The sequence below is a fragment of the Archocentrus centrarchus genome, chromosome 21 (assembly GCF_007364275.1).
Source record: "Archocentrus centrarchus isolate MPI-CPG fArcCen1 chromosome 21, fArcCen1, whole genome shotgun sequence".
NCBI classification, from domain to species: domain Eukaryota; kingdom Metazoa; phylum Chordata; class Actinopteri; order Cichliformes; family Cichlidae; genus Archocentrus; species Archocentrus centrarchus.
In genome coordinates this window covers 23,158,806-23,185,918 of record NC_044366.1, presented here as the reverse complement: position 1 = coordinate 23,185,918, position 27,113 = coordinate 23,158,806, and the positions used below count along the sequence as shown (strand labels likewise).

The following is a 27,113-nucleotide window of genomic DNA, read 5'->3' as shown; positions in this document are numbered from 1 at the left end:
CTCTCTCTCTCACACACATTCTCATCTGTCCTCTTTTCTCTTGTGCATTTGCTCACCCTGTCAGGAAGTGACCTTCTCTCTCTCTAACTCTCTCTCTTTCTTTTCTCCCTGCCTGTTTTTTTTTTTCTCCACCTCCCTCACTCCCTTCCCTCGGTATCTCCCTCCGTCTGCAGATGTTGTAAGCCTGAGGATTAAACATTAAGGCAGGGACACAGCTGAGACGAGCCCGCTCTGTGAAGAGGGGAGGACGATCAGGAGGGACGAGTTGAGGCGCTGACTTTCGATTTTTGGTAAGTTCAGTCATTCCCCCCCCCCCCCCCCCCCCCCCCCCCCCCCCCCCCCCCCCCAATCTGGACTTTGTGTGATTGTACGTGTGTGTTTTCCACCAGGTGACATTCACGGGGAATGTCACCTGGTGGGAATTTTGCAGCACGGGAAGCTTTTGGTGAAGTCATTGTGGATTATTACGGTGCTGTGTTGTGTTGTGTTGTGAAATCTTACAAGGATCTCTCTGCAATGTCAGTAATCCACCGGATTATCCTCTGTTTCTTTGGGAGCTATAGTTCAGCTCAGTGAACAGTGAAACCACAGGGAACCGGATTCATGAACACTTTGTTTTCATTCACTCCAGAGAGAGGAAAGGAAAAAAAGCCTGAGGTTCACATATTTGTTTATATCGACTGCAACTTTGTCAAGAATCAAGGAGAAGTCACGTGCAGGAAAAAGGGTGTACTCGGTGGCATGCGAGGTGCAGTGTGGACTTTGCTTGTTTGTCCATAACCTAGCACATCTTATCAGGCAGTTATACAGCCTCATGCTTTGTTGACAGCAGTTCCCTAGCTGCACAGGGACCCTGCAGAAGGTGGTTTATATGGATCTCAGGCAGAGCTTCAGGTAAAAGAAAAGTAGCACATCAGCCCAGTCAGGATGTTTGCAAGGCAGTGAAGCAGCCTGTGAGCAAGATTTAAGCTTTTGCTTTGTTCATCAAATATGTCACTCGGGTTGTAATACTTTCTGACATTGTGCTATTTATGCATGCCCTACAGTGAAATGTCATCCTTCGAATCCTAACACCTTCTCCTTAAGCTACAGTACCTGGAGTGTTTATTCTTGGCAACACTGCATGTGACGTAGTTTTAGACATTGTTGATCTTAACGACAGAATGTCCTCACCCACCCCTCCTAACTGATAATAAACAGTAATAAACCTTTGAACCTCAAGTCCACATTTGCTCCTACAAGAGAAAGTGTGAAGGGTTTTCCACTGAGCACTTTCCTGTAATCTGCACCTTTTTTTTTAGGGATCAGACTGATGGAGCCTTTCTCTGGAGATACAGAAGAAACCACAGAGGACATCCCAGGTGAGATGATTTCTCTTTGATCGCTAACAGAAGCACAGTGTTATGAAGTGAAGTAGTAAAGAAACAGAGTGTATAGGCTGTAGAGAGGTGATTATTTGAATTCTTCTAGTGTGTGTGTGTGTGTGTGTGCTGTGACCTGGATCTGTCTCTATCCCAATCTACATTAGGACGTAAAAAATTCAAGCTCAAGAGTCTGAAAACTCGTCTCTTTGGGAGAAGTAAGAGAGCAGGTGGAGAAGGAAACGCCAAACTCAGCCAGTCAGCCAGTGACATAACTGCAGGAAAAGGTCTAGGATCAGAAGAAGATTTGGTGTGAGTGTCTACGTGACAGGACACCTTTCTAAACATTTTGTTTCTGATTCATTTATTTGTCCTAATTTTGAGTCATCTGTCCTCTGTTTCCACTTAGATGCTCGCAGGGCATGATGGGATCACGGGCACTGTCCCACGACAGCATCTTTCTGGCTGATCAGGTCCTGACAGACCCTGAACCAGCCAGGGTCTTATCCCAGGAGAACGTTCACAGCAAAATCAAAGCTCTGCAGGTACGGCCTTTTTAGCTCAGGCCTGTTGTTGAAACTTAGAGTAACTCTATTAAAAACATTGTGCTGTGCTCTGTCATAACAGATGAAACTTCAGCAGCAGAAAATGCATTTGGGGCCACCTCCTATGGTTATGCCAATGAGACGTCCAGCGGATCTGAGTAGCGAGGACTCTCTTCTCCACAGTCCTCACAATTCAGGAGAAGAAGCTCAGGAAGCCCTTACAAAGGTAAATATTCATCTTAATTAGGTGATACATGGATTTGAGTTTTTAGATCTCAAGCAGTTCTCTTGATTTTGGATTTGCATTAATTTAAAAGTTACCAAAAAAGCAGTTGGTGTTCTGAAAGGTTGGCGCCATAACCCCATTATTCCCTACTGAAGTTATAACTTTTTAAAAACGGGCTATAACTGTATAGTGTCATTTACAAAAAACAGTATATAGAAATAGAATAGAAATATATAAGTATAAAGCACAGTAATAACAGCTAATCTCTGTAAACCTTTTACTTAAGCAGGAGAAAGTGGTGTATACAGTATGTTGGGGACTATTTTCAGACAGATTAATACATAGTCATTTGATGCACAGTGATTTTAATGGGAAATCACTGTGCATCAAATAGTCAGCTGTGTAATGTAAAAGTGCACCTTGAGGACTTGTATAAAAATTTTTCATATGTAGCCATCAATTGTTTTAAAAAAAAAATAATCTGGAATCGTTTGTAAAGTTGTTCTTTTTAAGTTGCGCTGTTAAAGTGTGTCCATGCAAGCCTCACCCCCCTTTGGCTCCACCCCATATAGAATATCAGTTAGGTAAGAGAGGGTAATAATGAATAAAGTGTATTTGGTGTTTCTTCCTTTTAACCTGTTATTTGCAGCATGGTACAGTGATTTTGTTTGTTTTCTCTTTGCAGGCGATTTCTCAGCCAACATCTTGTGCACTTTCACCCAACCCCAAACTTGCACCTACTAAGTCTCTTCCCTCGACTCCATCCCATTCGTTTTCTCTTTCCGTCCCCTCTATTTCTCCTTCTTCTGCTGCCGAGGCCCCGTCAGATTTTAGCACACCAGCTCAGTTCACCCCCTGTTTGGACACTTCTGCTGCACGTCACCGAATGTCTATTAAACCCAGAAACCAGAGGGCCAGCACTAAGAAGAAACTTGCTGTGGTAAGTTACTGTACTTATTTCTCTGTCTGATATGCTGTTAGTGTAAACAAACAGTGCGCCGCTGCATTTTCCCACCCTTGATATCTCTCTTTTGCAGGCTGACTCTCAGTCTCATTTAGAAACCCTGAACAACGTTGACCGACGCGAGCCTGTGAAAGAAGAAAAACAGCATCTCGGTGCTCGAGAGGAAGAAACAGTGCAAACAAAAGAAGAAGAAATTGGGGTTCCTGTTGTACACGAGTGTCTTCCTTCAAAATGGGCAGAAGTGGCACCGGCCACATCAGAGGCACTACTCAAATCATCTGGTCAAAGTTTCTCCAAACAGGACCATGCTGTTCCTGTAGCCTTCCAGGTACTTCGAGTTAAACCTCACAGGCGTGTAGATTCAACATCCGGTCAGCGGCCACACTCATCCTTCATAGAGTCAGGACTGAAGGAACAAAGACAAGGGGATTTGGAGAAACAATCAATACGTCATGACAGGGAAAATACTCTTTACAAACCTGGGACGACTGAAGTTTTCACAGACCCGCCCTGTCCTACCCTTGGTTCAGGGATGGCATTCAGGTCTTCCTCTGTTAAACAGCAGGTTCAAAGTGATGGCAAGACCACAAAAGGAATAAAAAGATCTACCCAAGGATCTGGCTCTTTCCACTTTTCTGTCACCGCATCGAAAAACCAAGATGCAGAAAGACCGCGATCGGGCAGTTTTTTGGGAGTGCTGGAACGGACTGAAGCCAGGAACAGGACAACCAGTGAAACAGAGGAGAAAAACACGAGGGAAAAGGAGGAACTTAAAGAGCTAAGGGAACGTCCTTTTGCTTATGGAAGGTTTCGACCAGAGGGGGCACCACCTAAAACCTCAGCTGTTCCCCGGGACAGGAAAGACAGCTTCAAAAAGGTGGAATCAGAGACACCATCTAAAGATGCACCCGCAGATGCAGGCGCTGCTGAGGCAGAGGAGATGGAGAGCAGCCAGGAAGAGGTGGAAGAGGCGGTCGAGGCAAAGGAGGTTCAGGAGGAACAAGGAAAAACAGCTTTCGGTATCAAACTGCGCTCCACATCTCATTCACTTAAACTTCGGTTTGATACTGCTTCAAACAGGCATTCAAAGTCAGCAGTGGGTGAGGACCAGCGTGACAAACAAAAATGTCCAGAAGTGAGTGAAAAAAAGCAGCAAACAAATGCATCATCCTCCTCTGGAGAGCTCAGGCCAACAGGTGAGTCTTTGAACGCTCTTAATATTGTTATGTAGAAGACATGTTTATTTGTGTATTATTATTATTTTAAAGTATAATAACAGTTAAAAAAAATCTACAAATTAAAAAATAACACGCAAAACAGTTAAAAATCCAACTACAGAAACAAAAACAGAATATGAATGAACTGTAATATGAATTGTAATATTATATGTAATATTATAGCAGGACCTTCACATAATGTCCATTGTATCTGTGATTAAATATTGTCACAAACATGATTATATAAGGTGATGTTTAATTTGCAGATTTGCTTTTAATTTACACTTATACTATAACAGCTTCTCATGGACATTTATTTAATTGCAGAGTTAATATTGCACTCATGCACGCTGCTGCTGCTGTGAAACAAAAGTTTCACATGGTAAATAATCACTCCAGGAAGATAAGATTTTTACTGATCACAGAAGAACTTTGTACTCATTAAGCTACCACCCAGGCGGACTTTAACAGTAACAGTGCTGCCAAGCATATCTAACAGATTTGTGTCTCTCCTTAGATCAAACCCCATCTGGCTTCTCCCCTCCAGTCAAACATAGTGCTCCATTTACCAGCGAAACATCAGGGGTTCAGACGACGTCTGCAAACCCGAGAGAGGCAGAAGCTACACCCCAGGAGCCTCAGCCTGCCCCGCAGACAGCCTCATCTGAGGTGTCCTGGATGACTCTAGCTATGGAAAAGACCAGGAGCCTCCAACAGCTTTTCACTAGCAGATTCCCCAGAGATTTTGCTGGAAATTTACAGGCAAACATGCAATCTGCAATTCGACCGCAGGCACAAGTGCAGCCCACAAATCAATCAGAGACAGCGGCCGGGACTCAGACACAGACTGTGCAAGCTGGAAGTCAGCCATCAGGTGACACAGTAAAAGCAGAAAAGGCTCAAAGTGGAAGTCAAGCACAGACTGTCAAAACCTCACCGATATTGCTGCCACAGAAAGCATCTCCTGTGCTGTCAAATGCCTCCAGAGATCCACAAATGTCAAAACACACCAGTGAAGACCAGACAAATACAATGAAGCCTGTCTCACATCCAGTGGTGACCAATCCATGGACAACCCAGTCTCCTGTGCGCTCCCCTTCACAGACAGACAGCTCATGTCAGTTTGCACAAGGGAGCTCCACACAGTCTCTTGCACAATCTTACCTTACCTCAGGCCAGCAGCAATCCTCCTGGAGCAATCGAGGTCTCCACTCTGCGCAGCAGCTCAAACCCACATCTTCCGGTCCAAGAGGCGAAGGAGAAGCCAGTGCACAAAAAGAGGGTCCGCCACTCACAGCCAGAAGAGCATTTTGGTCTGGTTCTGTAAGCGAGAAGGCTGCTTTTTTAGAGAGACAAGCAGAGTGGACCACACCACCTGGACCCAAGGGGGTTTGTGGTACTTCTTTGTAACTCTTTTTCATATCATGTGTGATATGCCATCCTCCCAGCACTGCCTGACCTCCCTTTGCTGTCTCTGGCAGTCAGCTCTAAGCCCATTTGCAAATATTTATCTTTAAAAATGTTTCCTTAGATCTGGGAACTTGAAAGTAGAAGTAAAAAGTGTGTTCTATTTGCCATCTATAACAGTAGGCTAGTATGTGTCAACCTTAATGAAGCAATATGTCACTCATTTTAGCGTCCAGATGGCTAGTAATATACTGTTGCAGTGGCTGTCTTTTGAACTGATAAATTTGACTAGCTTTATTAACAAACTAAATTTATAGTTGATTCTGGATGTTTTATAGCACTTGTTGACAACCGTTGAAATGCAGGTTATAACCAGATACGAGCATGCTTTTAAACTCACAAGATATCCTGAGTATATGTTCTAAAACTACATTTTTCTTAGGTGGATTTGAGGAAAGCTAATATAGACATGCAGGCATCAGGTGAATCCCCTAACTTGGCAAAAACCACACCTGTAAACAAAGACACAGTGGCAGAGGAAATACAAGCAGTAAATCTTGCAGGTGTGTTTGCTCAGATTAATAATCAATCATTACCGTATAAACAACTTTTAGGATTTATTATCCTCATTGCACCAATGTGACCTAGTTTTTTTTTTTTTTTTTTTTTTTTTTAAGAATTAAGCCCCATCAAAGTTCCAGAAAGGCCACGTGAGGACAGATGGTCACGGAAAAATTCACCGTCTTCTTCATCGCCGTCATCATCACCCACACTGCCGTCGGTGCTGCAGTCCATGTCTGACAGCGGCCAGCCATCCTGGATGGAACTGGCCAAGAGGAAGTCAATGGCATGGAGTGATAAGACCATGGACTAAGAAGGAAACAGTAGTATGAAGAGCCCACCATGGAGACAAATATGCCTTTGTCATGGTTCATGTGTAGACTGTCAGATAGCTGTTGATTTACTGAACTCTGCAGAGATTGTTTGATGCTGCTGTTATTTGGATTCAAGGGTTAATGTTTAATTGAGAGGGAGGGGAGTTCATTATAATCCCTGTTATTTAGATAAGATGTAATGTTTCACGTGATTCAGCATTTCGCTGCTGTTAACAGTTTATGTTAAATAATAAAAATTTTCTCTTATCCAGTGACTTAAACTAAGATCCCTCAAGTGAAATAAAAAAACTAAATTACTTTAGACTATAAACTAACTTGTTTGATATCCCCCCAGTATCACCTGAAGTTGGACATCAACTCTGCTAAAACTACATTTTTATAAAAGTTACACTTTTTAGAGATCGTGTGCAGACTGATGATCAACACTGAATTTAGAGCAGAAAAATATCCCAGCTCTGCGTGTTTGATTATTTTCTCATCTGCTGGTGTATCCTGGATATTTACTTCCTCACTAGTCTACAGCCCCACCTGCAGGCCAGATTTCAGACCTTTTCTCCAGGCTCTACAGCATCATTGCAAATGTGGATTGAAATTTGCCTTTTTAATTAAAGGTCAGGCCTTATTTTCACACTTTAAAAGATGCTGGTGTGATTTTTATTTTTATTTTTTTAAAGTAATGACAGCTAAAGGACCTGGTCATGTCCTTACACTCCTAACATGTCTTGTAATTAGTTAATGTTCACCTATGTTACACCCACACAGGTGAGACATCTCTTTTGCTCTGTGTGGATGATATCTCTGTTAGCCAGGGATTCGCCGATCCGATATTCAGTATCGGTCCGATACTGGCCTAAATTACTGGATATCGGAAATAAATTAAAAAAAAAAATGCAATCCGATATATTAAATAACGTTTTGCTCACATTAGCTGCATTACAGGTCTCCGTCGTCTTCTTCTTCTTGTGGGTTTGTGGTTGACCAAACCAGCTTAGAGCTGCATTACCGCCACCTACTGGAATGGAGTGGATCAGGAAACAACCCCTCAGATTCTATAAAGTTCTCCGTCACTGCGACAGATTCCCTGAGTGGATGATCACTGGCATGTTTTTCCACGCCTCCACATCTCTCTGCCTTGTTTGTGTGTTGTGCTCACTGTGCTGAAAATTTCAGCTGTTATTTTTTTTCTGTACTTCAGCTCCCGGACATACTGCTAGCGAGCGCAGCTATTAGCACTGGTGACCGTCCGGTACCGGAAGGACCCCTTTCCCGTCAAAATATTTTTTATACTTTAATCCCTGATTTGTGACTAAATATAGACCTGCAGTAGAAACGTATTTAGGAGAATACTTGTGAATATAAAGCATTACAAGATTACGCTCACATAGCCCCCAGTTTTTCAACATAAACACTGATAACGCAACAGCAGCAGTCAGCTGTTTTACGTGCAGTCTGCACAAGCGCAAAGAGGCGGAGCCGGTGAGCTCAGATGGAGCAGAAGGAAATGTTTTTCTAGTGTCCAAAAGAAGCTTTTTCTTCCCTGCAACCTCCATTAAACCTTTACTGGGAAACAGCTGGAGGTCCTTCATCAACCACCTGATCAGTAAGTGAAGAAAAGAGAACTTTGTAGCTGCTCCATCCACCCTGTTTGTTTCACACAGGGAAAAACTGCAGTACGGAAGTTAAAATATGCAGATGAACTGTTAAGATAAGATAAGATAAGATAAAACTTTAATGATCCCACGACGGGGAAATTTGCGCATTACAGCAGCTCAGTACAGAAAACTAAAAATAGAATAGAATAAAATAAAATAAAATAAAATAAAATAAAATAAAATAGAAAAACACTATACACATATACATAAGCACTATATACAGAAAATATATAGTCAATACACACATGTACATATACACACATATACACACACATAAAAAACAATATATACAGATATCAAAATATTATATACATTTGTAGCCGGTAAGGTACACAGCATACACGGTATGCATTATATGGGTGAGTGTAATAAATAAAATGTATCTGGACTGTATGGATAAAGTGATGGCAGAGGAGGTAAAGTGTCCAAGTGACTCAAGACATTATGATGTGTTATACAGTCTAACTGCTGTTGGGATGAATGACCTGCGAAAGCGCTCCTTCCTGCAGCGAGGATGTTTCAGTCTCTGACTGAAGGAGCTGCTCAGCTCACCCACAGACTCATGCAGAGGGTGATGGGGGTTGTCCATGATGGCTGTCAGCTTTGCTAACATCCTCCTCTCACCCATCACCATCACAGACTCCAGAGGACATCCCAACACAGAGCTAGACCTCCGCACCAGTTTGTCGATCCTGCTCCTGTCCCTTTCGGTGCATCCACCCCCCCCCCCCCCAACAGGCCACTGCATAGAAAAGGGCAGATGCTACCACTGTGTCATAAAAGGTCTTTAACAGAGTCCTGCAGACACCAAAGGACCTCAGTCTCCTCAGCAGGTGGAGTCGACTCTGGCCCTTCTTATACAGGGCGTCTGTGTTTGTACTCCAGTCCAGCTTGTTGAGATGAACACCCAGGTACTTGTAGGAGACCACTGTCTCAATGTCCTTTCCCTGGATGTTCACCAGTGCTGTAGGGGGTGGCTTCCTCCTGAAGTCTATGACCATCTCCTTCGTCTTGCTGGCGTTGATTTGGAGTGCGTTGTTCTCACACCAGCCGACAAAGTCACTGATGACACCCCTGTATTCCTGGTCGTTCCCATCTGATACACATCCAATGATGGCCGTATCATCTGAGAACTTCTGTAGGTGGCAGTGGTCCGAGTTGTACCTGAAGTCTGAGGTGTACAGACTGAACAGAAAGGGTGAGAGGACCGTGCCCTGTGGCGCCCCCGTGCTGCAGACTACCACATCAGACATACAGTCATGGCACCTCACATACTGTTAATACGAAAAAAGTATTTCTTATCCAGTTACTTGGGTAATCAATATAAATAGAATACTCACTTGCTAAAATAATCGATAGTTGCAGCCCTAATGAAATTTGCAATATACCATAAGCCAATGCATCACCTCACACAGGAGCAACAGGATTCAGGTGATAGAGTGATTGTTGTAAGTAAGTAAAGTTTATTTATTTAGTGCTTTTCACAGACAAAAAGTCACAAAGCACTGTACAATACTTAAAATACAATATCAAAAAAACTCAGATAAAACACCATGTAAAAAACACATTAAAACATTAAAATAAAGTCAACAGAAAGCCTGGTTAAACAGAAAGGTTTTCAGCTGTTTTTTTTTAAGACTCCACAGAGTCAGCTAAATGGAGTGGGAGTGGTAAACAGTTCCAGAGCTTTGGTGCCACTGCCTGAAAAGCTCTGCCCCTCCCTGGTTCTTAGTCTTGTACGTGGGACAACTAAAAGATTTTGATTTTGTTGTGTGAGAGACTGTTGACGTATGTAAAATGTGTCCAGGCATTTGAAATCGATTCTTTTTTTTTTTTGTTTGTTTTTTTTTTTTTAAAAGATCAGATTTGTATCGGTATCGACAGATAAAATATCGGTATCAGACCTAAAAAAGTGGTATCGTGCCATCCCTATTTATAAATCAGGCTGTTATTTACTCTGTAAACAGTTTTGATTAAGTGACAATAAAAAGTACATTTTTTATGTCTCACTCTGTTCTGGTGATGGGTTTCAAATCTGGCCCAGGTGTTTCTGTAGAGCCCAGGGTTGTTTTGGTTTCAGCGTTATGGAGCTATTACTGACTGAACTTGAAGATATTTAGCTGTTCACTGTAAAAATTAAAAGTAGTTTCAATACCAGAATAAAGGGCCCTTTGGTTGTAGCAACTTCTTTTCTAAATCCTCAGGTGAGCCCAGAGACTTCTGCCCTGTACCTCTCATTACTTTCACTTCCAGCCTCACCTAAACTGTCTTAACCCTGGTCCTGGCCCTTCAAGTGTCCTGTGCAAAGATCTCCAAGCAGTAGTTTAATGGTGAATGGTTAATTAAAGAAAAGGGTTTAGGGGCTAATTGGCTTGGAGAAGGAAAGGAGGCAGACCACTGAAGAACCTGAACCTGAAGAACAGCCAAAATGCACCTGAAAGAGGAAGGAAGCTGCAGGAGTGCACAAATTTAATTTCTCATAGTTTACATGTCGATACAAACAATGGCAGTAAGAAACAGTTTTAAATAGCTCTGTAAAACATTATCACTTTGACCTCCAGATCAATCTATTGACCTTAAAGAAGAGGTCTGAGGACAATTGTGATATATTTTAAATCTTTACACAGTACTTTCTGTATGTTGACAATACACACCACACTTGTAAGAATCATAGTTTCTATGTTATAAAGCTTTTTGTCAATTTCTGAAAAATAAATCATTATGTTGACCTTGAAGATCTTGATGGACGTAAGCCAAGTTTACGTCTACAGACAGAATGACACACACACACACACACACACACACACACACACACACACACACACACACACACACACACACACACACACACACGCATTACCAAAAACAACCTCCTTGTCAGAGCAACTTTGGGTAAAACAGCTTTCTAAGAGAGAGTAAAGCAGAGTAAAATAGAGCTTCAGTAAAAATAAAGATATTTAAATCCACTATAAAAAATGAAAATTATCACCTGTTATAGTACTTTGCAAAAGTCTTAACCCGACCCTCATTTCTTTATATTTTGTTTCCAATGAACTTCTTGTAATTTTTAAAGTGGTCTTGTAGTAGTTCTCCAGCATTTCTCAAGGCCTTTCAAAGCTTTTCTTTGGACATTGGTCACTTTTTCACTCCGTTTCAGTGCAGTTCTTCCACCTTACAATGTTTTTTGTTTGTTGTTAGTTTTCTGAGCCCCTTAATGCTGACCTAACTCAAGGGATGAACCAGTGTTGTGTCTACATATGACAATTTAGCAAAGAACCAAATTTAGATTATATTTTCAGGAACTTTGTTACTAGGAGCCTGTAAAATTTTCACAAATGTACAAACAGCCCTACAGTAGACAGGGATGTTTGATACCATTAAATTAAACATGATATAAGGTAAAAGGTTTTTACTTGTATGCTGAACTAAAAACTTTCATCTGGATTTCTTTCATATATACACTGCTGTTATTTATCATAGTTATGAGGTATTCATACCAGAGTGACCAGAAAGGGTAATGCATACTTTAAATATATAATTTTCTAAAGGACCGAATGTAACATCATTATGTAAACATATCTAAAGCCTCTGTATGTTATTTGAGAATAATGTGCAGCAAAGCTGTCAGACTTCATGAAGTGTCAGGTTTATGAACAGAGGAGCTGCTGGTGAAGATTCTTAAAATCTAAAATTGATCTTGATGTATTTCAGCTTATTGTTAAATTCATAATCCCCTTTTTGCAAGACTTTTTGTCCTTTTAACAGTTTCAAAAATGAAAGTTACCCCCTTTTGTAGAGTCTGGTTTGGAGCATTAGCGGCACAGCTGTCAGAGATTGTAACAGATGCTGACCAACATTCAGCAAATACAGCTCAGATTTCAGCACAATCCTCAGCTCCCCATTCTGCTAACTTTACACTTTAGCGCTGTTCAGTGTTTTGATGGTTCATTTCAGGTAATGCAGCTAAAAATCAATTTTCAGCTAGAAGTGCATTTTCTAGATTTTAATATGTCTTTTCCTCTGATGCACCTCTCATTCCTTCAGGCGTGCACAGACTTTTAAGCAGTTGGGGAGGCTGTGGCTCACGTGGTAGAGCGGGTCATCTACCAGTCAGATGGTTTGTGGTTTGATCCTCCAGTCTTTAAATTAAATGACTAAAATAAGAGAGGAACTACACTAGTAATGCAAGCTGTTATCTGACTTTAGGGTCCCAAACTTCCAAATAATCAAGTCACTCCTGGAGGGAACGGCTCCTGACAGACTGCGAATGCCAGAAGCAACAGGACTAAATAAATTTTAAAAAATTACATCACCCAGGCTGTCATAAAGGTTTTATTAAAAACACATATTTTACAACAATGGTACATCTCTATTCAAAATAATAATTAAAAAATCCAATCACTATTATTGGTGTGGGTGCATCTAGTTTTCAAAATGTCCACTAATCAGGCCATCTTCCCACAAATGTATTTTCCATTGCTACTGTTACGGCCTTATTATGGTACAATGGATGAAAAATATATATATAAAAAAAACTTTAAATAGCATAACGAATGCAAAAAGGAAATTACTGTAGAAAAAACAAACTTCACAAAAAAAACCAAAAACAAATACACACCATCTTTTTTAACCAGGAAATAAAACTTGCGAGATTAGTTATCTTTTATGCGAGTGTGTCCTGGATCTTCATCTGCATAGACATAATGATAAACATACATAACCTGCAGAATACATGACCACAACTGAGAAGAGCTAGGACAAGAATCTCACGCAATCATCCATCTGTTTTCTTCCTCTCATCCAATTCAGGGGTTGCGGCCCTATCCCAGCTGCCATAGGCTTAGAGGCAGGGTACAACCCGGACAGGTCGCCAGTCTGTCGCAGGGCTAACACAGAGAGACAGACAACCAGTCGCACTCACACTCACATCTACGGGCAATTTAAAATCCCCAATTAACCTAACCCCACCAACTGCATGTCTTTGGACTGTGGGGGGAAACCAGAATACACAGGGAGAACATGCAAACTCCACACAGAAAGGCCCCAGCCAGACGGTGGACTCAAACCCAGGACCATCTTGCTGTGAGGCAACAGTGCTAACCACAGTGCCACCGTGCTGCCCCACACTCAATCATATTAATAATTAATAAGATGACTTAATAGCAGTATACAACCTTAACTGAACAGTTATTTTGTATGCTGTTACATACAATGCATGCAGGGTACTTATACACTATATTCACACTATTAAATTACTCAACACCTTTATCCTTCCAGATGGCTGAACAGATTTAGGCACCTACTTCTTTATCTTCATTTTCAAGAAAAGGTCAAGAGACAGAAATGTTTCAGATGACTACGCTGGTGCTGCTACGGGAGCTTCTATCCTAAGAGAGAAAAGTGACAAAGGTGACGTTAGATTTAAAGAGGAGCATGTAATGAGTCAACACACACAGGGAGAGAGAAGCAGCAAAGAGAAAAAGAAGTGTGTGTATATTTAAAAAAATGAAAGTAGTTAGGACTAAATGAATGGCACTTGATCCACACCTTCAGGTATAGATGTATGGTAAATATGTTTAGAAATAAGCTTTTTGCTTAATATATGTTTAATAATATAAAAAAAAATTGCTGCTGTACAGCTACAGTAATCTGGATGCAGTCTGATATCAATCACTGTATGCTATACTCTATAAACGTTTTTAACCCGTGTACTGCAAACACAAACACGATGCATTTGATTCACTGAATCAGTTCATTGTATCAAATGCATCCATTTTTTGTGCCCTCACTCAGGATTTTGAACATAAATTTCCCCTAAAATACAATAATTCAGCACTCTTTGTAAGATTATTATTTGTGGCTGACTGGGTGCTGGCAAAGTTGTTATGTTGTACTTTGGATCAAAGTGGTGGACTGACTCATACTGCCATCCCAAAGGTGTGGCAGGGATATAAAAAGCGATGAAGGATATAGGCCAAGACTGAAAAAAGAGAACAAATAAAAGGTCACTTTCAGCAGACCACTGGGTCAGAGTGTGTCATTAGCTGTTTATGGATCTTACAGAAAGGCGGTTGTAGTTCATCCGGTTGTTACTACATGGTGGCTGGATGTCGATGGAGTAGTAGCTGGGGGGCCTCTCTGGCCAGTCCTTCCCGCTTCCTCCTTTTCTTCTTGTACTGTCCTCTTCATCTGAGCTCCAGGACCTGTTGCGGTGCTGGGGAGGTGAGTAGCTCCTCTCCCTCCGAGGTGCTCTGCCTTGCGGCTCATCCATGAGGTCATCACGGCTTCGGGCACGGCGCCTGGATCCAGTTCCTCCCCTCCTGGAGGAACCCTCCCTCTCATTCCTTGAACCCCTGTGCGATGCTCTTCCCTGCCTGTTGTCCCAATCCAAATCATCATTGTAGTCACGCAGGATCCCCCGCCTGGGAGGAGACGCATTTCTGTATCTGTCTCTTGACCCACGACTGTCGCGGGGGAGACCACCTGCAGAGCGGTTTGTACTTCCGCTGGACTGGCTGGACATCCTGGGAACCAACCTGGCTCCATCTCCTCCACCACCACCAGGGATCCTGCGTGAAGAAAAGCTGGGAACACGCTGGATAATAGGAGGCAGAGTGATCACTCTTCTCTCCACCCCTGTCACTCCCATCTCGTCCAGCGCTGACAACATACTGGGAGGCCCTGGTGTGTTGGGGACTTGTGGAGGAGCAGGCTGGGCCTTTAATAGAGGCACATTTTGGACAGCATATGGAGCCATCTGAGGTCCCACAACATCAAGCCCTCTCACTTGATTCTCCAGGTAGTCCAACACCACAAGGTTGTTACCTTGAATGCTGCCGCCCACACTGCCGTTGCCACGGTGTGGAGGAGGAGGCGGGGGCTGATGCTGCAGGGCCATCGGTGACAGCTGCATGGGAGCCATGGCGAAGTTTTGCTTGGTTGGGTAGTCTGTGTATGAACCTGAAACCAAAGTCACAGCGAGTTCAGTTTATAACAGAAAAACAACCATTAAACCTACAAGAACTTATTCTCTGGCCATTTGAAGGCAGAAGTATTGTTAACTTTATATTAAATGTCCTGCAGTAAAAACAAGTTACCAGTTATTAGCAGGGTGTGGTTAAAAAAAATATATATGTATAAAAGCAGGCCTGGAAATAAGGAAGCAGGGTAAAGTCTTGGTCTCTGTCAGTTAGGAATATTTTTTTAAGCAATTCAATAAGCACTCGTTATAAGCTCTGAGACAGTCAGCGGAGCTGATCTGATACCGAGTCGTCCGTGTCCATCAGTCCGTCAACTTTTTGGATAAATTTGCTGCTCCTCTGTCTTTATATTTGAAATCTTCTGAAACCTGGCACATGTACTCTTTGAGTAAGGCTCTACACAATAGGGAGACGGATTTTCGACTTTTATTTTCTTCATTTCCAGAAATACTGTACACATTGATGTTTACCTTACCAGACAAATTTTTTATTTTCAGTCTTTTTACATTTTAACAATTTTTGACATTCATGTTTAAATTTAACGACTGTGTCCCTTATTTATTGGCTGAATCTTTTGAAACTTACTACAAGTATTCATTGGACAAATCTATACAAGATGCTGCAGATACACTCTACAGAAGCTCCACAGAATGTTGCAGACAGATTTTAAATTTTTAACTTTCTTTTTACAACTTTATTTTTTAAAAATCTTGAAAATCAGTTCATTGATGGGTGACCTACAGCCAAATTTGTTTCTGTTCCAATATATCACATATTGTACAAGTAAAACATTTGACAGCGGAGCTCTATAGACCAACAGGTCTCTTGTTTTTGTTTTTTGCTGTGTTTCTTGCACTCTTATTTGCAAACCAGCATTCTTTCTAATGGCCAGCAGGGGGCGCCTCCTCTGGCTGCAATGAGAAATCAGTGTGTATAAGCCTACTGATTAACTACTTTCTTTATCACCTCAGTAAACATTTTTTTCTGTGCTCAGTCACTTGTTTCAGAGTCTTCCTGAATGCAACATGAGGTTTAGGTTTTGAATTATGGTCAGCTTTGCAGTAAAAGAGGATAAAGCAGAGTATGTTCTAAGGTATCACTGATAAATTCCTACTGTATGAGAATCCAGTGCCTTCAGTTTCTTATTAATATCAAATCCAGATTTGAAAAAATACTAAGAGGGTGACAGGCCCCATGCTTGGCTTGAGGTGTGGAAAAATGGGACTCCGCAAACCAACGAGTTGACCTATGAGTTATATTTTATATACAGTTTATGTTTTTAACACAGTAATGCAGAAAACGGACAGAGCAGCAGGAATGAAGCTTCTTACAAAAACAGCTCCTGTGGTAGAAACAAACCATAATACGGCCAGTTAGATTAAAGCTTAAATAGAGGGAATTAAAAAAAATAAGGGCATGACTTTAACATAAGCCTGCTTTAAATAAAGGCCTGTTACCTTCAGCAGTCGACATGCAGGATTTCACATTGTTTGAGGGTTTTATTTTATGTCATTGCATGCTCTTATTTCTGAAGACAAACCAAACATGAAATAAAGGATTAAAGAGAAGTCTTATTGTGCTTTTCACTCACCTGAATACAGAATGGGAACGCCCTGGGAGGAAACATTGGAACTGATGGGAGCATAAATGGGTTGGCCATTCATCCATGGAACCATAGCTTTCTTAGCTTCTTTCAGCATCCTGTGCGCCATCACAGCTGAAATCAGAGTGCAGGAGCAAGCAGTTTAAAATGGCTGTTAGAGGCAATGAATTAGCACAGTACGGTATAGGCTGCTAATAATACTGTTTGTTGTGGGGAAAAGAAGTACACTGGGCCATCTCAATAGATCTTCTGACTTAAACTAAAGGGAATTCAGCCTTAATTTATTTACTTATGAATGTATTTTCTCTGTTTTAACATGCCAATTGTTGGGATTCTTATTACCTTAATGCTGACATATACAACTATTATTCCTACTTTTGTTTATCACAATTAAACTGCTTTTTCACTCAACTAAAATCTTACTTAACTTGTAACTTTGCTGTGTGTCTAGAAGTGGTAGGAGGGTTTGAGGCCTGTTGAATTGCTCTTATTCATGATCAGGACACCGAAGCTTATGCCACCTCTCTGTAGCGGCCCCCTCTGGTCGGGCAGGCCCTCTTAGGTCATCCTCAAAGCATACTCATCTTCTGCTCTGACCCCGTATTGAACCGCCTGGCCATTCAAATTCATTGGGCACCCATCATACTGGGTGCCCAATTTTCGATGTACTCTGGTGCTAGAGATAAATCTGTCCAGTGGACCTAACCATGGGCTATCTTGCTTATGTAGCACAGCCAAAAATTTTGGAAATGCAAATCAAGAAAAGTGTAAATCTGTCTATGCAACAAGTCTAGTGGCAAATTGGGCCCCACTTTCTCCCCTACATCTGGTCAGTGTAAGTGTGGGCAGTTGTAAATCCTTCTACAGGAGTACCATAGGATGGCCACAAGGAGGTTTTTTCTGACAATTATTGTGATGAATTTTTCTTACTGTCTTGTTGATGTATTGAAGATGCTCTGGGATGTTTGTGCCTTTTTAGATAATGTCAGTAGAATTAATGACAGTTTCTAATGTATGCTTACAAAATCACTGACTATGCACAAAACCTTAGACAAAGAAAGGCAAAGAGTATATAAGACGGTGTGTAGTAGTAGTTGGGGCAGTGTACGTGTGGTGTGGGTGCTGTTGCTGTGTTTTTCTTTTGCTAACTGCTAAGGCACAAACTCCCGGGAGGCTTCCGCTTGCTTTTGCTTTTTGTAACTTTGTCTGTTAATAAACCTTGGTAACTAAACCTGCTCATCTCCAGTAATTTTTTTTTAAAGGAGTCTGGTTCTTCTGCTGAGAAGCATTTTTGCTCCATTGAGATTATTTTTCTCCTAAAAAGAGTAATGGGCGTGTCGGCCCACGAAACCAACACAATGTTGTTGTGAGAAGGCCACATTATTATACTCTGTTTGCAAAGTGCACATTATCAAATATTTTCTATATCACACAGTGCTATTTTCTGTCTCATCATACCACAGCTATGACCGCTCCCACAGGATTAAATGAAACACTGTGACACATCCAGCAGCTGGTGCTGACATTCAAAACAAAGATCAGTGCTGCATACCACATACAACGCAAGTCCTCAAACAAAGAACATCAAACTAAATTTTTTTAACATATAAAATAAGAAATGTAATAAATTTTCTCTCAAAGTTTGAGATTTTTTTATTTGATCTTTATCGACTGAAAAAAATAAACTCTTTAGAAAACTGCAGACTTACTTCAAATAATTAAATGGTTTGAAAACAGTTAAACAGTTTATCCAAATGCAATAATTATTACATTATGATGGTACATTATGTAACATCCGTGTGGGGGTTCTCTCCAAAGGCGCTTCAGTTTCCTCCTATAGTCCAAAGGCATGCTTGCCAGATTAACTGGTGATTCTAAAATGGCTATAGGTGTGAATGTGAGTGTGAATGGTTGTGTGTGTCTCCCTGTGTTAGACCTGTGGTGGACTAGCAATCTGTCCAGGGTGCACCCTGCCTCTCACTCAGTGACAGCTGGATTACGCTCCAGCTACCTCCTAAACAAGCAAGCAAACAAAGCATTTCTTCTACCTTTTTCTGGGCAGCAGCATGTCTGAGGACAACACGGGCAGCGGACATAGCAGCAACACTTCTGCGGGCAGCACTGACAGCAGCATATGCAGAAGAGCATGATGAGCAGGAGACCTCCAAGGATGATTAACAGGACTGTCAGCCAATCTGGAGTAGGTGACAGTAAAACATAATTACTGACAACACTACTGATATTTCAGTCTGTTTCACATTTTGCGATCTCAAATGACTCGACTTGAAGCGACTGAGGCGACTTACGGTACACAATGAGCTTGACTTCACGATCCGGGTCCCCCGATGTGTCACCAGTAGCATCAACGGTGCAATAATACACACCGTTATCCCACCACATCACCTCAGTGATGGCCAGGTCAGCATCTGTTGACAGAAAATGTCACATTAAGCTGAAATACGAAATGACATGAAATAAGATTAGACTGTACTGCTACATTTTAGTCATGATGTCATCAAACTTACTGTTTTGAATTGTAATTTTGCGGTTCCTGTAGTCCACACCCAGGATGGGCTCATTGATGCCCCGTTTCTGGATGACCGTACGAACTGTGCGCTGGCTATCCTGGCAGTCATTGGCGGGGTCCTGACCGAGCTGCAGAGCTGCCTGATAGGCTTCAGGAACAAAAGAAAAATAGTTAAATAGGTTCACTACTTCAAACTGCTCCATTCTGTGTACCATTTCCTTATAATTCTTTGCAGTGTATAATTATAACTACATGTGCCGCTTAAACCACTGAATCACCATCTGACAGGAATCCTTCTGTTCTAATATTGCTGCACTGCTGACCTTTTCCACAGATGATACAATGTATTTCAGCATCCTAATCAGTGTACTGAGACCTTCATGCAGCTGAGCCATCCTTAATAAAATTTCTTGTGCTTTTCCTCTTGTAACAAGTGCAAAAATGTAACATGTACAATGCCAGGAACCTGAAACAGCAGCAGCCATCATTACATTGCTTACACCTGCTCTATGGTTATGCATTTATGCACCACTTTCTTTTGTTTTCCCTTTGTGGATTTTGTACTTTGGGTTCAGCCATCAACCTGTTAAAAAGTTTGTTTTTGTATTCTTAGGTTTTATGTTTGGATCCTTTGTTCTGCAAAAATAACAATCCTTAGCTCAAAGTCTAAATTCAGATATACAACATTTTGATCCATTCTACATCTTAGTCATGCCAAAATGTTTTTGAAAACAAAAATTATTCTTGATAGAGGTGACATGTTCATTATACTGGATTTGCTTGCTGTCCATCTGAATTAAATTTTAATTTGTGTCCTGGGTCCACCCCACCTCTCAAGCAGTGCTCGAGCACTCTCACAACCTGCACTACAAAGTAAGATTGGCATCCCCAGGGTATCTCTCTGTTATCTGGAATCACTTAGACCAACATTGGCAATCAGGATAAGCAGCAGTCACACAAAGCAGGTTATCAACTCGCTAAATAAACCCAGGGTTCCCCCTGCGCGTTGACATGAAGGTGGTGGTGTTGGCAGCATCCGACCAATCACAATTATGGGTAAATGTACTGGCAACAGTATGAAGAGGTTAAACAGATAATATAGACTGAAAGTAACAACTGCTGCAGACAAATCAGCAGCATGAGTGTGTGTGAGAGGAAAACCACTGCACAGTAATATAGTATTAAAAGTGCTGTTGGTCAGTAAGACTGGACAAAATCTACTATAGTAATAAAGTTTAGCCTATTTGAAGACAAGAGAGAATCCGATGCATTATAATCGAGCATTTCATTAAATAAACGTTTAAAAAAAACAGTTTGAGCATGAATTATGCAATCTTTCCACTCATAAAAAAAAAAAAAATCCCTCTTTCCTAGTTTTAGAAATGAGTGTAATACATTTAAGAAAAAGCACAAATTCTGCAAGAATTTTCCTACTTTTTTGGGCAGAGTGTGGAGTAACAACTGGAAAGCAAATACTTGGCCACATATCGCTTTCTGTTTGGAAATATGCAAATATAAAGATGAGTCAGTACTGAGAGAATTCATAGACTTCATTCAACTGGTGAGTCAACTGGGGGGAGGGGAAAAAAAAACAAAAAAAAAAAAACAAACAGTACCAGCATGGGGTAAATTCATTTGTTTTTGTCATGAGGACATAAAGCCCCCTCAGTGACTGAGCCCTTTAGGGTTAACTAAAGGCCTTTCATTGTGACTTGACATAATGGCAGCAGCTCAGATGTAAGCAATTAAAATTGATATTCACAGCACAGCTGGAGCACCTGATTGGAGTGAAGACGCTGGTTTCATTTGTATCAAAAGAGTTTTGGTGTGGAAACACATTATAAAGTTAGGAGGGGAAAAAAGGGAAAATTTTATTAACATTTTGAAAAAAACAACTATCTGCAAGCAGCTGATATTTACTTTTTGCGATAAGCAGAGATAACTATCACTGATTGACTTTACCTACTGCACGAATCTTAAATTTTTTTTTTTTCCAGGCAAACTCTGAAGTGCTGTTAAGACTGGCTGGTAACAGCATCTGTTCTCATAATAAAGAGATAGTAAGTAGACTGAATAACCCTTTTTGTCATTTAATGTTTTAATCCATTGGTATACAACAATGCAAACACAGGACTCTGACACTAGAGAAGGGTGGTTCATGTAATCCTGAATGCCAAGAATTTAAATAACAAAAGCAAAAGAAAAAACTCAAAGTTCCAGTTAAATATTAAATGAGTTATGCCACGAGTCATTCATCCAGTGGGGATGATGAACGCATCGGGTTCAGGATCTTGACTAAGGATACTTTGTCATGCAGACTGGAGCAGCCAGGGATCGAACCACCAACCTTCCCATTAGTAGATGACCTGCTCTGCCTCCTGATTCACAGCCACCCACAGGTGATTCTAATAAAACAAACACTGTAGCCATCACACAGCGGCACAATGTTTTGGACATGAACACTGATGTAATGAAGCTACAATCTCTGAACACAGCAACAAAGCACAGAAGATCTACACAGAGACCAGAGTCTAACCTGTTAACATCTGCTCATTTAGGGTACCTGTTACATTAACACCTGTCCCTTTATATTTAATTTCTGCATCTTTGATATCCCCAAAATGAAAACCAAACAGAATAACTGTGCGCCACAGTCTCCTTCCACTTATAGCCTCACCTGTGGAGTAGTAGTCCAATATGGGATCTTTACAGAAGGATTTGTACTTCCAAGAGACCAGGACATCCTGGGGGTTCGCTGAGGTTGAGTAGTCACAGCGCAGAATCACAGAGGCAAACAGCATCGTCGTCCTCTCCGTCTGTGGAACAGTCACTGTAACGGACAGCAGCTCTGACACAGGAAGAGAGGATGCAAGTTAAAATGTTAAAGAACAGCTGATGTGACACACAACTGGAATTAATGTGCCTTCATACAAAAACAAGCAAACAAACAAAAAAAACCCCGCTGTGCATTTGCTCCTGAGTGATGAACTGACAAGAATCTGACCAGACCGGTTAATGGTTTACACTACTACACTAATGTTTAGCTGCACAAAGACTGTACGCTACGATTACAAGTAATCACAGCCTTTAGTCACAATCTATAATAATGAGTTTAGGAAAAAAAAAAAACTTCTATAAATATTAAAGTTTGAGGTAAAAGTGATAAACTTTCTCCTCAGTTATTTTCTGAGATGTACCAGCTCATCTGGATTTAGGTCTCAGAATACTGAAAAAAATTAAATCTGCAATCAGTTATTTTCTATGGTTTATTATCTTTGTTACAAACTAGAATTAGTGGCCATGTGAAAAACATCAGTCTTTAAACCATTTCTGCAGTTATTTTAAGCCTTTTTAATTTTGTTACATCCTATTAATTTTGCAAACTTATTGAAAGCTTAACACCTTCTAATCACATAACATATTTAACTGAAGAAGAAACTTGCTAATATTAATAATAATAATAATAACTGTATGAACAATAATTTCTCTCCTTGCTCTGCAAATGTGGGACACAGTACTTGATACTGAATTACAAGTTGTAGATTTCCTGGTTCCCAGCCGCCAGGCTGATATGAAAACTGTGTTCTTATTTCTACTTACACCTCTCCGAACACTTCAAACATTAGGTGAACATGTCTAACTTCTTTATTATTGGACTATTAAATTATTTTAAACACTGGTATTTCAAGCTGGATTAAAATTGAACTGACTGCAGAATGTTTAGTTTGTGATCAGTGAGGTTTTAAAGGTCTTTAAATCTGAGTGTTTTATTTATTTATTTTTTATTCATAGCTGGATTAACACTGCACAAAATGCCACATCTCAAATTACTAACTGGTTAATAAATGTATCATATCAAAGATATTAAAATAAATACATCCTGAATCAAATGAGCTAAACACAAACTGCAGTGTCTTCACTGTGGCTGATGTTGGTTCATGGATAAACTGTAGAATAATCACACTTCAAGAAGTATTAAATGTTTAAATCAGCGTTTCAGATATGAACACTTTCTGCTCCTTTTTCTCATGAAATTAAACAGAACATTTTTAGACTAACTGAAAATAATACTTATGGTCGGCATTTTAACCAGTTTGTGATATCAAACGGTGATGAGTGGAAGGCATATTAATAAAAAGCGATTATTAGTCAGCTGCAGCACTACTTATCTGAGAATATTTTTAACATGACTGTGTCGACATTATGTGATACATTCAATTTAATGTGAGTAAAGATGACACATTATCAGACATTTCACAGATATCATCATGCTTGGAGAGTAAACCTCTGATGGACTGAGAAAAACAAACAAAACGGGTGGAGATTTTAAACAGTGGTTAAGATGGTTGTTAAACTGCCACACCTGTGATGATGGGGCGAAAGGCTTGAAGCAGGTCGAAGGAAATCCTTTTTTTCTTTTTAATTGTGAAAAATTGATAAAGTAAAAATATGTAGTGGTGTGAAGCTTCGTCGTCTGAAGGCAAGCTTTGCCATAAAGCGATCATCTGCCAAAAAATGATGTTGTAAATCACTTGCTGACCCATAATCTGGTGTATCTGTCGTGAATGATATAAGCCATTTTGAGCCAGTGAACATTTCTATTATTAAGGTGCAATTAGTTTATGGTAAAGTGTCTTTTATATATCCTTTATTTATCCAAGTACAAAGTGTCATTGAGATTAAAAATGTCTTCTTTCTTTTCTTTGAGATTTGACCAAGAGGGCAGCAGAAACTGCAACAAATGCAACACAGCAGTTTGATAAAGATACCTTATTAATTAGTGGCCAAAGAGAGAAAGAAACTTAAAGCGGGGCTAACTTCAGTGTCGCCTGGGCCCTCTCCTTTTGTTTACAGCGACCTAAATAAGCCCCCACGGAAAACTAGTGCAGCAGTCACGTGACCCAAATCGACCTTGCCCTGTTTACGCCTGCCAATAATTAACTCGTAGAAATTACGGCTAATTTCGCCTTTTTGTTTTAGGAGCGTCTCCCCACGTACCTCCATATAACCAGGAAAACAGATGACGGTGAAATTAAAGTGTGTTTACTGGAAAACCTTCAAAGCCTCACCTGTTGGCAGGTGAACCAGCAGAAGCGCCACCAGTATCAGGTTTCCCATCTCGCTGCTCCTTATCCTTCCACGGAAGCTCGACTCTATCGACTGAAAATCCACAAAAAATCCGGATTGCTTGTAGAAAACCGTCGCGCACGCGCTGCTCCGCACACTAACCCGACTTTCCCCTGAACATGTCGGCCGGCTCGGCTGCGCTGCTTGTTCGTGCTGAAAGGCGAGCAGTTGCTGCGTAAAAACCCAACAACTTTCCCTTTGAGACTTCGAGTCAGAGGCGAATTATCCCCCACCCCCACCCAGCTCCAGGTAACATCAGTGGCTCCGCCCCCTTATTGGCAGGTGCATCAGGGAGGAAAGGAAAAGGAGGAAGCAGGAAGAGCGCACTGTCCTAAAGACACCAAGAAAAGATTAAAATAACCACCTTAATTAGTCGATTTGTGCCCCAAAAACCTGTGTTTACCCAGAATACTACACTGTGTATCAAGTAAGCTCATCTCAGTTTGACAAAATTAGGAATTTTTGTTTAAAATTAGCATTATAAAAAGAAAACTTAATAAATACACTTTATGGGCTTTACAATATAACACTTTAATTCTAGCAGAGTCTGTGACTTAATTTATACACTCACTGGCCACTTTGTTAGGTACATCTGTTCCACTGCTTGTTATAATGCAAATATTTACATCATAACTGCTCAGCTGATAAATCTGCAGCACCTGTGTGATGCTATCACGTAAATATGATGCAGGCAATGCAGGCAAATAAACAACAGGGGAGAAACAGCTTGATTTATTTATTTTGGTGCGTTTTCTTAATCACATGCTGTTTACACCACAGATGGCTGCATTTTTTATGCTAATATTGAGATCCACTACAGAGGTCTTAAGGTGGAAGCCTGGATGATCTGTAAAATAAGTGAAAGAGAAGCAGGATCCTTTTCATTTATTCGTTTGTGGCAAACAGCCGGAGTGTAAAGTTCACGGATGAGTCATGTTGTAGAAACATTGGAGCTCTTTGTGTGATGTTTACTTTTCTTATCGAGGACCGAGACCCCGGCAAGCTTTATGGTAAAAACAGAAGACAAGCCCACCTGAGCTGAACTCAAGTGCTGATCTCAGTGCATTGAAGTGTGCTTGAAATTCAGTTAATAAAAATGCTGCTTGGATGAAGAGCTTTAAAAATGTTTCTGGCTTCACTCTGAACCTTACTGCAAGCCAGTTTCTCAATTCCATCTTTATTAGTGCCCGGTGAGGACACGAAGTATCTTTCTCTTTGTGAGTCTCCAGTGTTCACAAAAATATTTACACTGTAAATTGTAGCCCGTGTTTTGAAACATTACTAAATGTTATGCTGTTATGGTTTTGTCAGCACTTTTTTTTTTTATCTCCTCATTTTGTTCTGAAGCAAACAAAAAATTCATCATCAAAACTACAAATAAGACATAAAATACCCACAAAAGGAAGCAAAATTACACACGAAACAACTTCACTGAGAAGGAAAAGAAGCAGAAAGACATACAAGCCCTGAAATGGTTTACGAGTAACACATATGCCTCACACTAATGCTGCAGTGTGCTGTCTGTGTGTATTTTTACACTGAAGCTTGTCAGCATTTATTCAACTCTCTATATTTGATAAGCTACGATAAAAAACACAGACGTTATCCAAGGTACACATGCCTTATCAGACTCAATAGGTACTCAAAGATCTAACTCTGTGCCAGACAATAGAAATTTTATATCAAAATAAGTGAGTGTGGACAAGTAAAAGGCACTGTTTACATGATAAACAAAAAGATATTGGCTTCAGACAGAAGCATAGCTTCTCTCCATAAGAGCCTTTTCTGTATAACATCACACTGGACACATTCCCTACATCCATGTAAAACAAACACAGGTCTCATTTTTGTATGTTATGAACAGCTCTTTACTGAAATAAAGAGAAGGGCATCACCAGAGGGCAGGCATGGGGTGGCACCAGCTTGAGATAAACTATATTGCCAAAAGTATTTGCTTGTCTGCTTTCACGCACATACGAACTTGAATAACATCCCATTCTTAATCCACAGGGTTCAATATGATGTTGGCCCACCCTTTGCAGCTTCAACTCTTCTGGGAAGGCTTTCCACAAGTGTTTATGGGAATTTTTGACCATTCTTCCAGAAGTACATTTGTGAGCTCAAACACTGATGTTGGTTGTGAAGGCCTGGCGCACAGTTTCTGCTCTAATTCATCCCAAAGGTGTTTTATTAGGTTGAGGTCAGGACTCTGCGCAGGACAGTCAAGTTCTTCCACACCAAACTCTCTCATCCATGTCTTTATGGACCTGCTTTGCACTGGTGTGCAGTCATGTTGGAACAGAAAGGGGGTATCCTCAAACTGTTCCCACAAAGTTGGGAGCATGAAATTGTCCAAAATGTCTTGGTATGCTGAAGCATTAAGAGTTCCTTTCACTGGAACTAAGGGGCTGATCCCAACTCCTGAAAAACAACCCCACAGCATAATCCCCCCTCCACCAAACTTTACACTTGGCACAGTGCAGTCAGACAAGTACGGTCTCCTCCACGGTGCTTTTATTTTAAAGCTTCGGTTGCTCTTTATTTTTGCAGAATTTAAAATCTAAATCTACAAATATTATATGCATTATAGTTATGGATAAAGCTGCAC

The 27,113-nt window shown here is 40.7% G+C and overlaps 2 protein-coding genes across 7 annotated transcripts; one reads left to right on the top strand and one right to left on the bottom strand.

The window, feature by feature from the left end:
• Positions 1-120: 120 nt before the first annotated feature.
• cracdla (cracd like a) lies at positions 121-7,254 on the top strand. 6 transcript variants are annotated; one of them, XM_030758958.1, is made up of 10 exons: positions 121-290; positions 1,302-1,361; positions 1,529-1,673; positions 1,771-1,906; positions 1,989-2,132; positions 2,818-3,072; positions 3,170-4,292; positions 4,831-5,702; positions 6,163-6,283; positions 6,398-7,254. In XM_030758958.1, the coding sequence occupies exons 2-10, from the start codon at positions 1,313-1,315 to the stop codon at positions 6,592-6,594; spliced, it is 3,042 nt and encodes a 1,013-aa protein (XP_030614818.1). In that variant the 5' UTR covers positions 121-290; positions 1,302-1,312; the 3' UTR covers positions 6,595-7,254. The 6 variants fall into 6 exon arrangements, 5 of the variants coding, with proteins under 5 accessions (XP_030614818.1, XP_030614817.1, XP_030614820.1 ...); XM_030758957.1 differs by lacking the exon at positions 121-290 and adding an exon at positions 404-469; XM_030758960.1 differs by lacking the exon at positions 121-290 and adding an exon at positions 430-518.
• Positions 7,255-13,303: 6,049 nt separating this feature from the next.
• On the bottom strand, positions 13,304-24,706 carry ildr1b (immunoglobulin-like domain containing receptor 1b). Its single transcript, XM_030758527.1, has 8 exons — positions 24,448-24,706; positions 22,056-22,226; positions 19,377-19,526; positions 19,158-19,277; positions 18,900-19,046; positions 16,840-16,965; positions 14,330-15,228; positions 13,304-13,655 (listed from the first exon to the last, which is right to left on the bottom strand). The coding sequence occupies exons 1-8, from the start codon at positions 24,494-24,496 to the stop codon at positions 13,617-13,619; spliced, it is 1,701 nt and encodes a 566-aa protein (XP_030614387.1). The 5' UTR covers positions 24,497-24,706; the 3' UTR covers positions 13,304-13,616.
• Positions 24,707-27,113: the final 2,407 nt, after the last annotated feature.

Excerpts from the sequence above, each read along its gene's own strand:
- cracdla (XM_030758956.1), top strand. The coding sequence starts at position 604 with ATGAACACTTTGTTTTCATTCACTCCAGAGAGAGGAAAGGAAAAAAAG. Across the intron at positions 1,907-1,988 it reads GCAAAATCAAAGCTCTGCAG|ATGAAACTTCAGCAGCAGAA; the intron begins GTACGGCCTTTT and ends CTGTCATAACAG. Across the intron at positions 5,703-6,162 it reads CACCACCTGGACCCAAGGGG|GTGGATTTGAGGAAAGCTAA; the intron begins GTTTGTGGTACT and ends CATTTTTCTTAG.
- ildr1b (XM_030758527.1), bottom strand. The coding sequence starts at position 24,496 with ATGGGAAACCTGATACTGGTGGCGCTTCTGCTGGTTCACCTGCCAACA. Across the intron at positions 22,227-24,447 it reads GCTGGTTCACCTGCCAACAG|AGCTGCTGTCCGTTACAGTG; the intron begins GTGAGGCTTTGA and ends TTCCTGTGTCAG. Across the intron at positions 16,966-18,899 it reads ATGCTGCTGCCCAGAAAAAG|CTGTGATGGCGCACAGGATG; the intron begins GTAGAAGAAATG and ends CTCTGATTTCAG.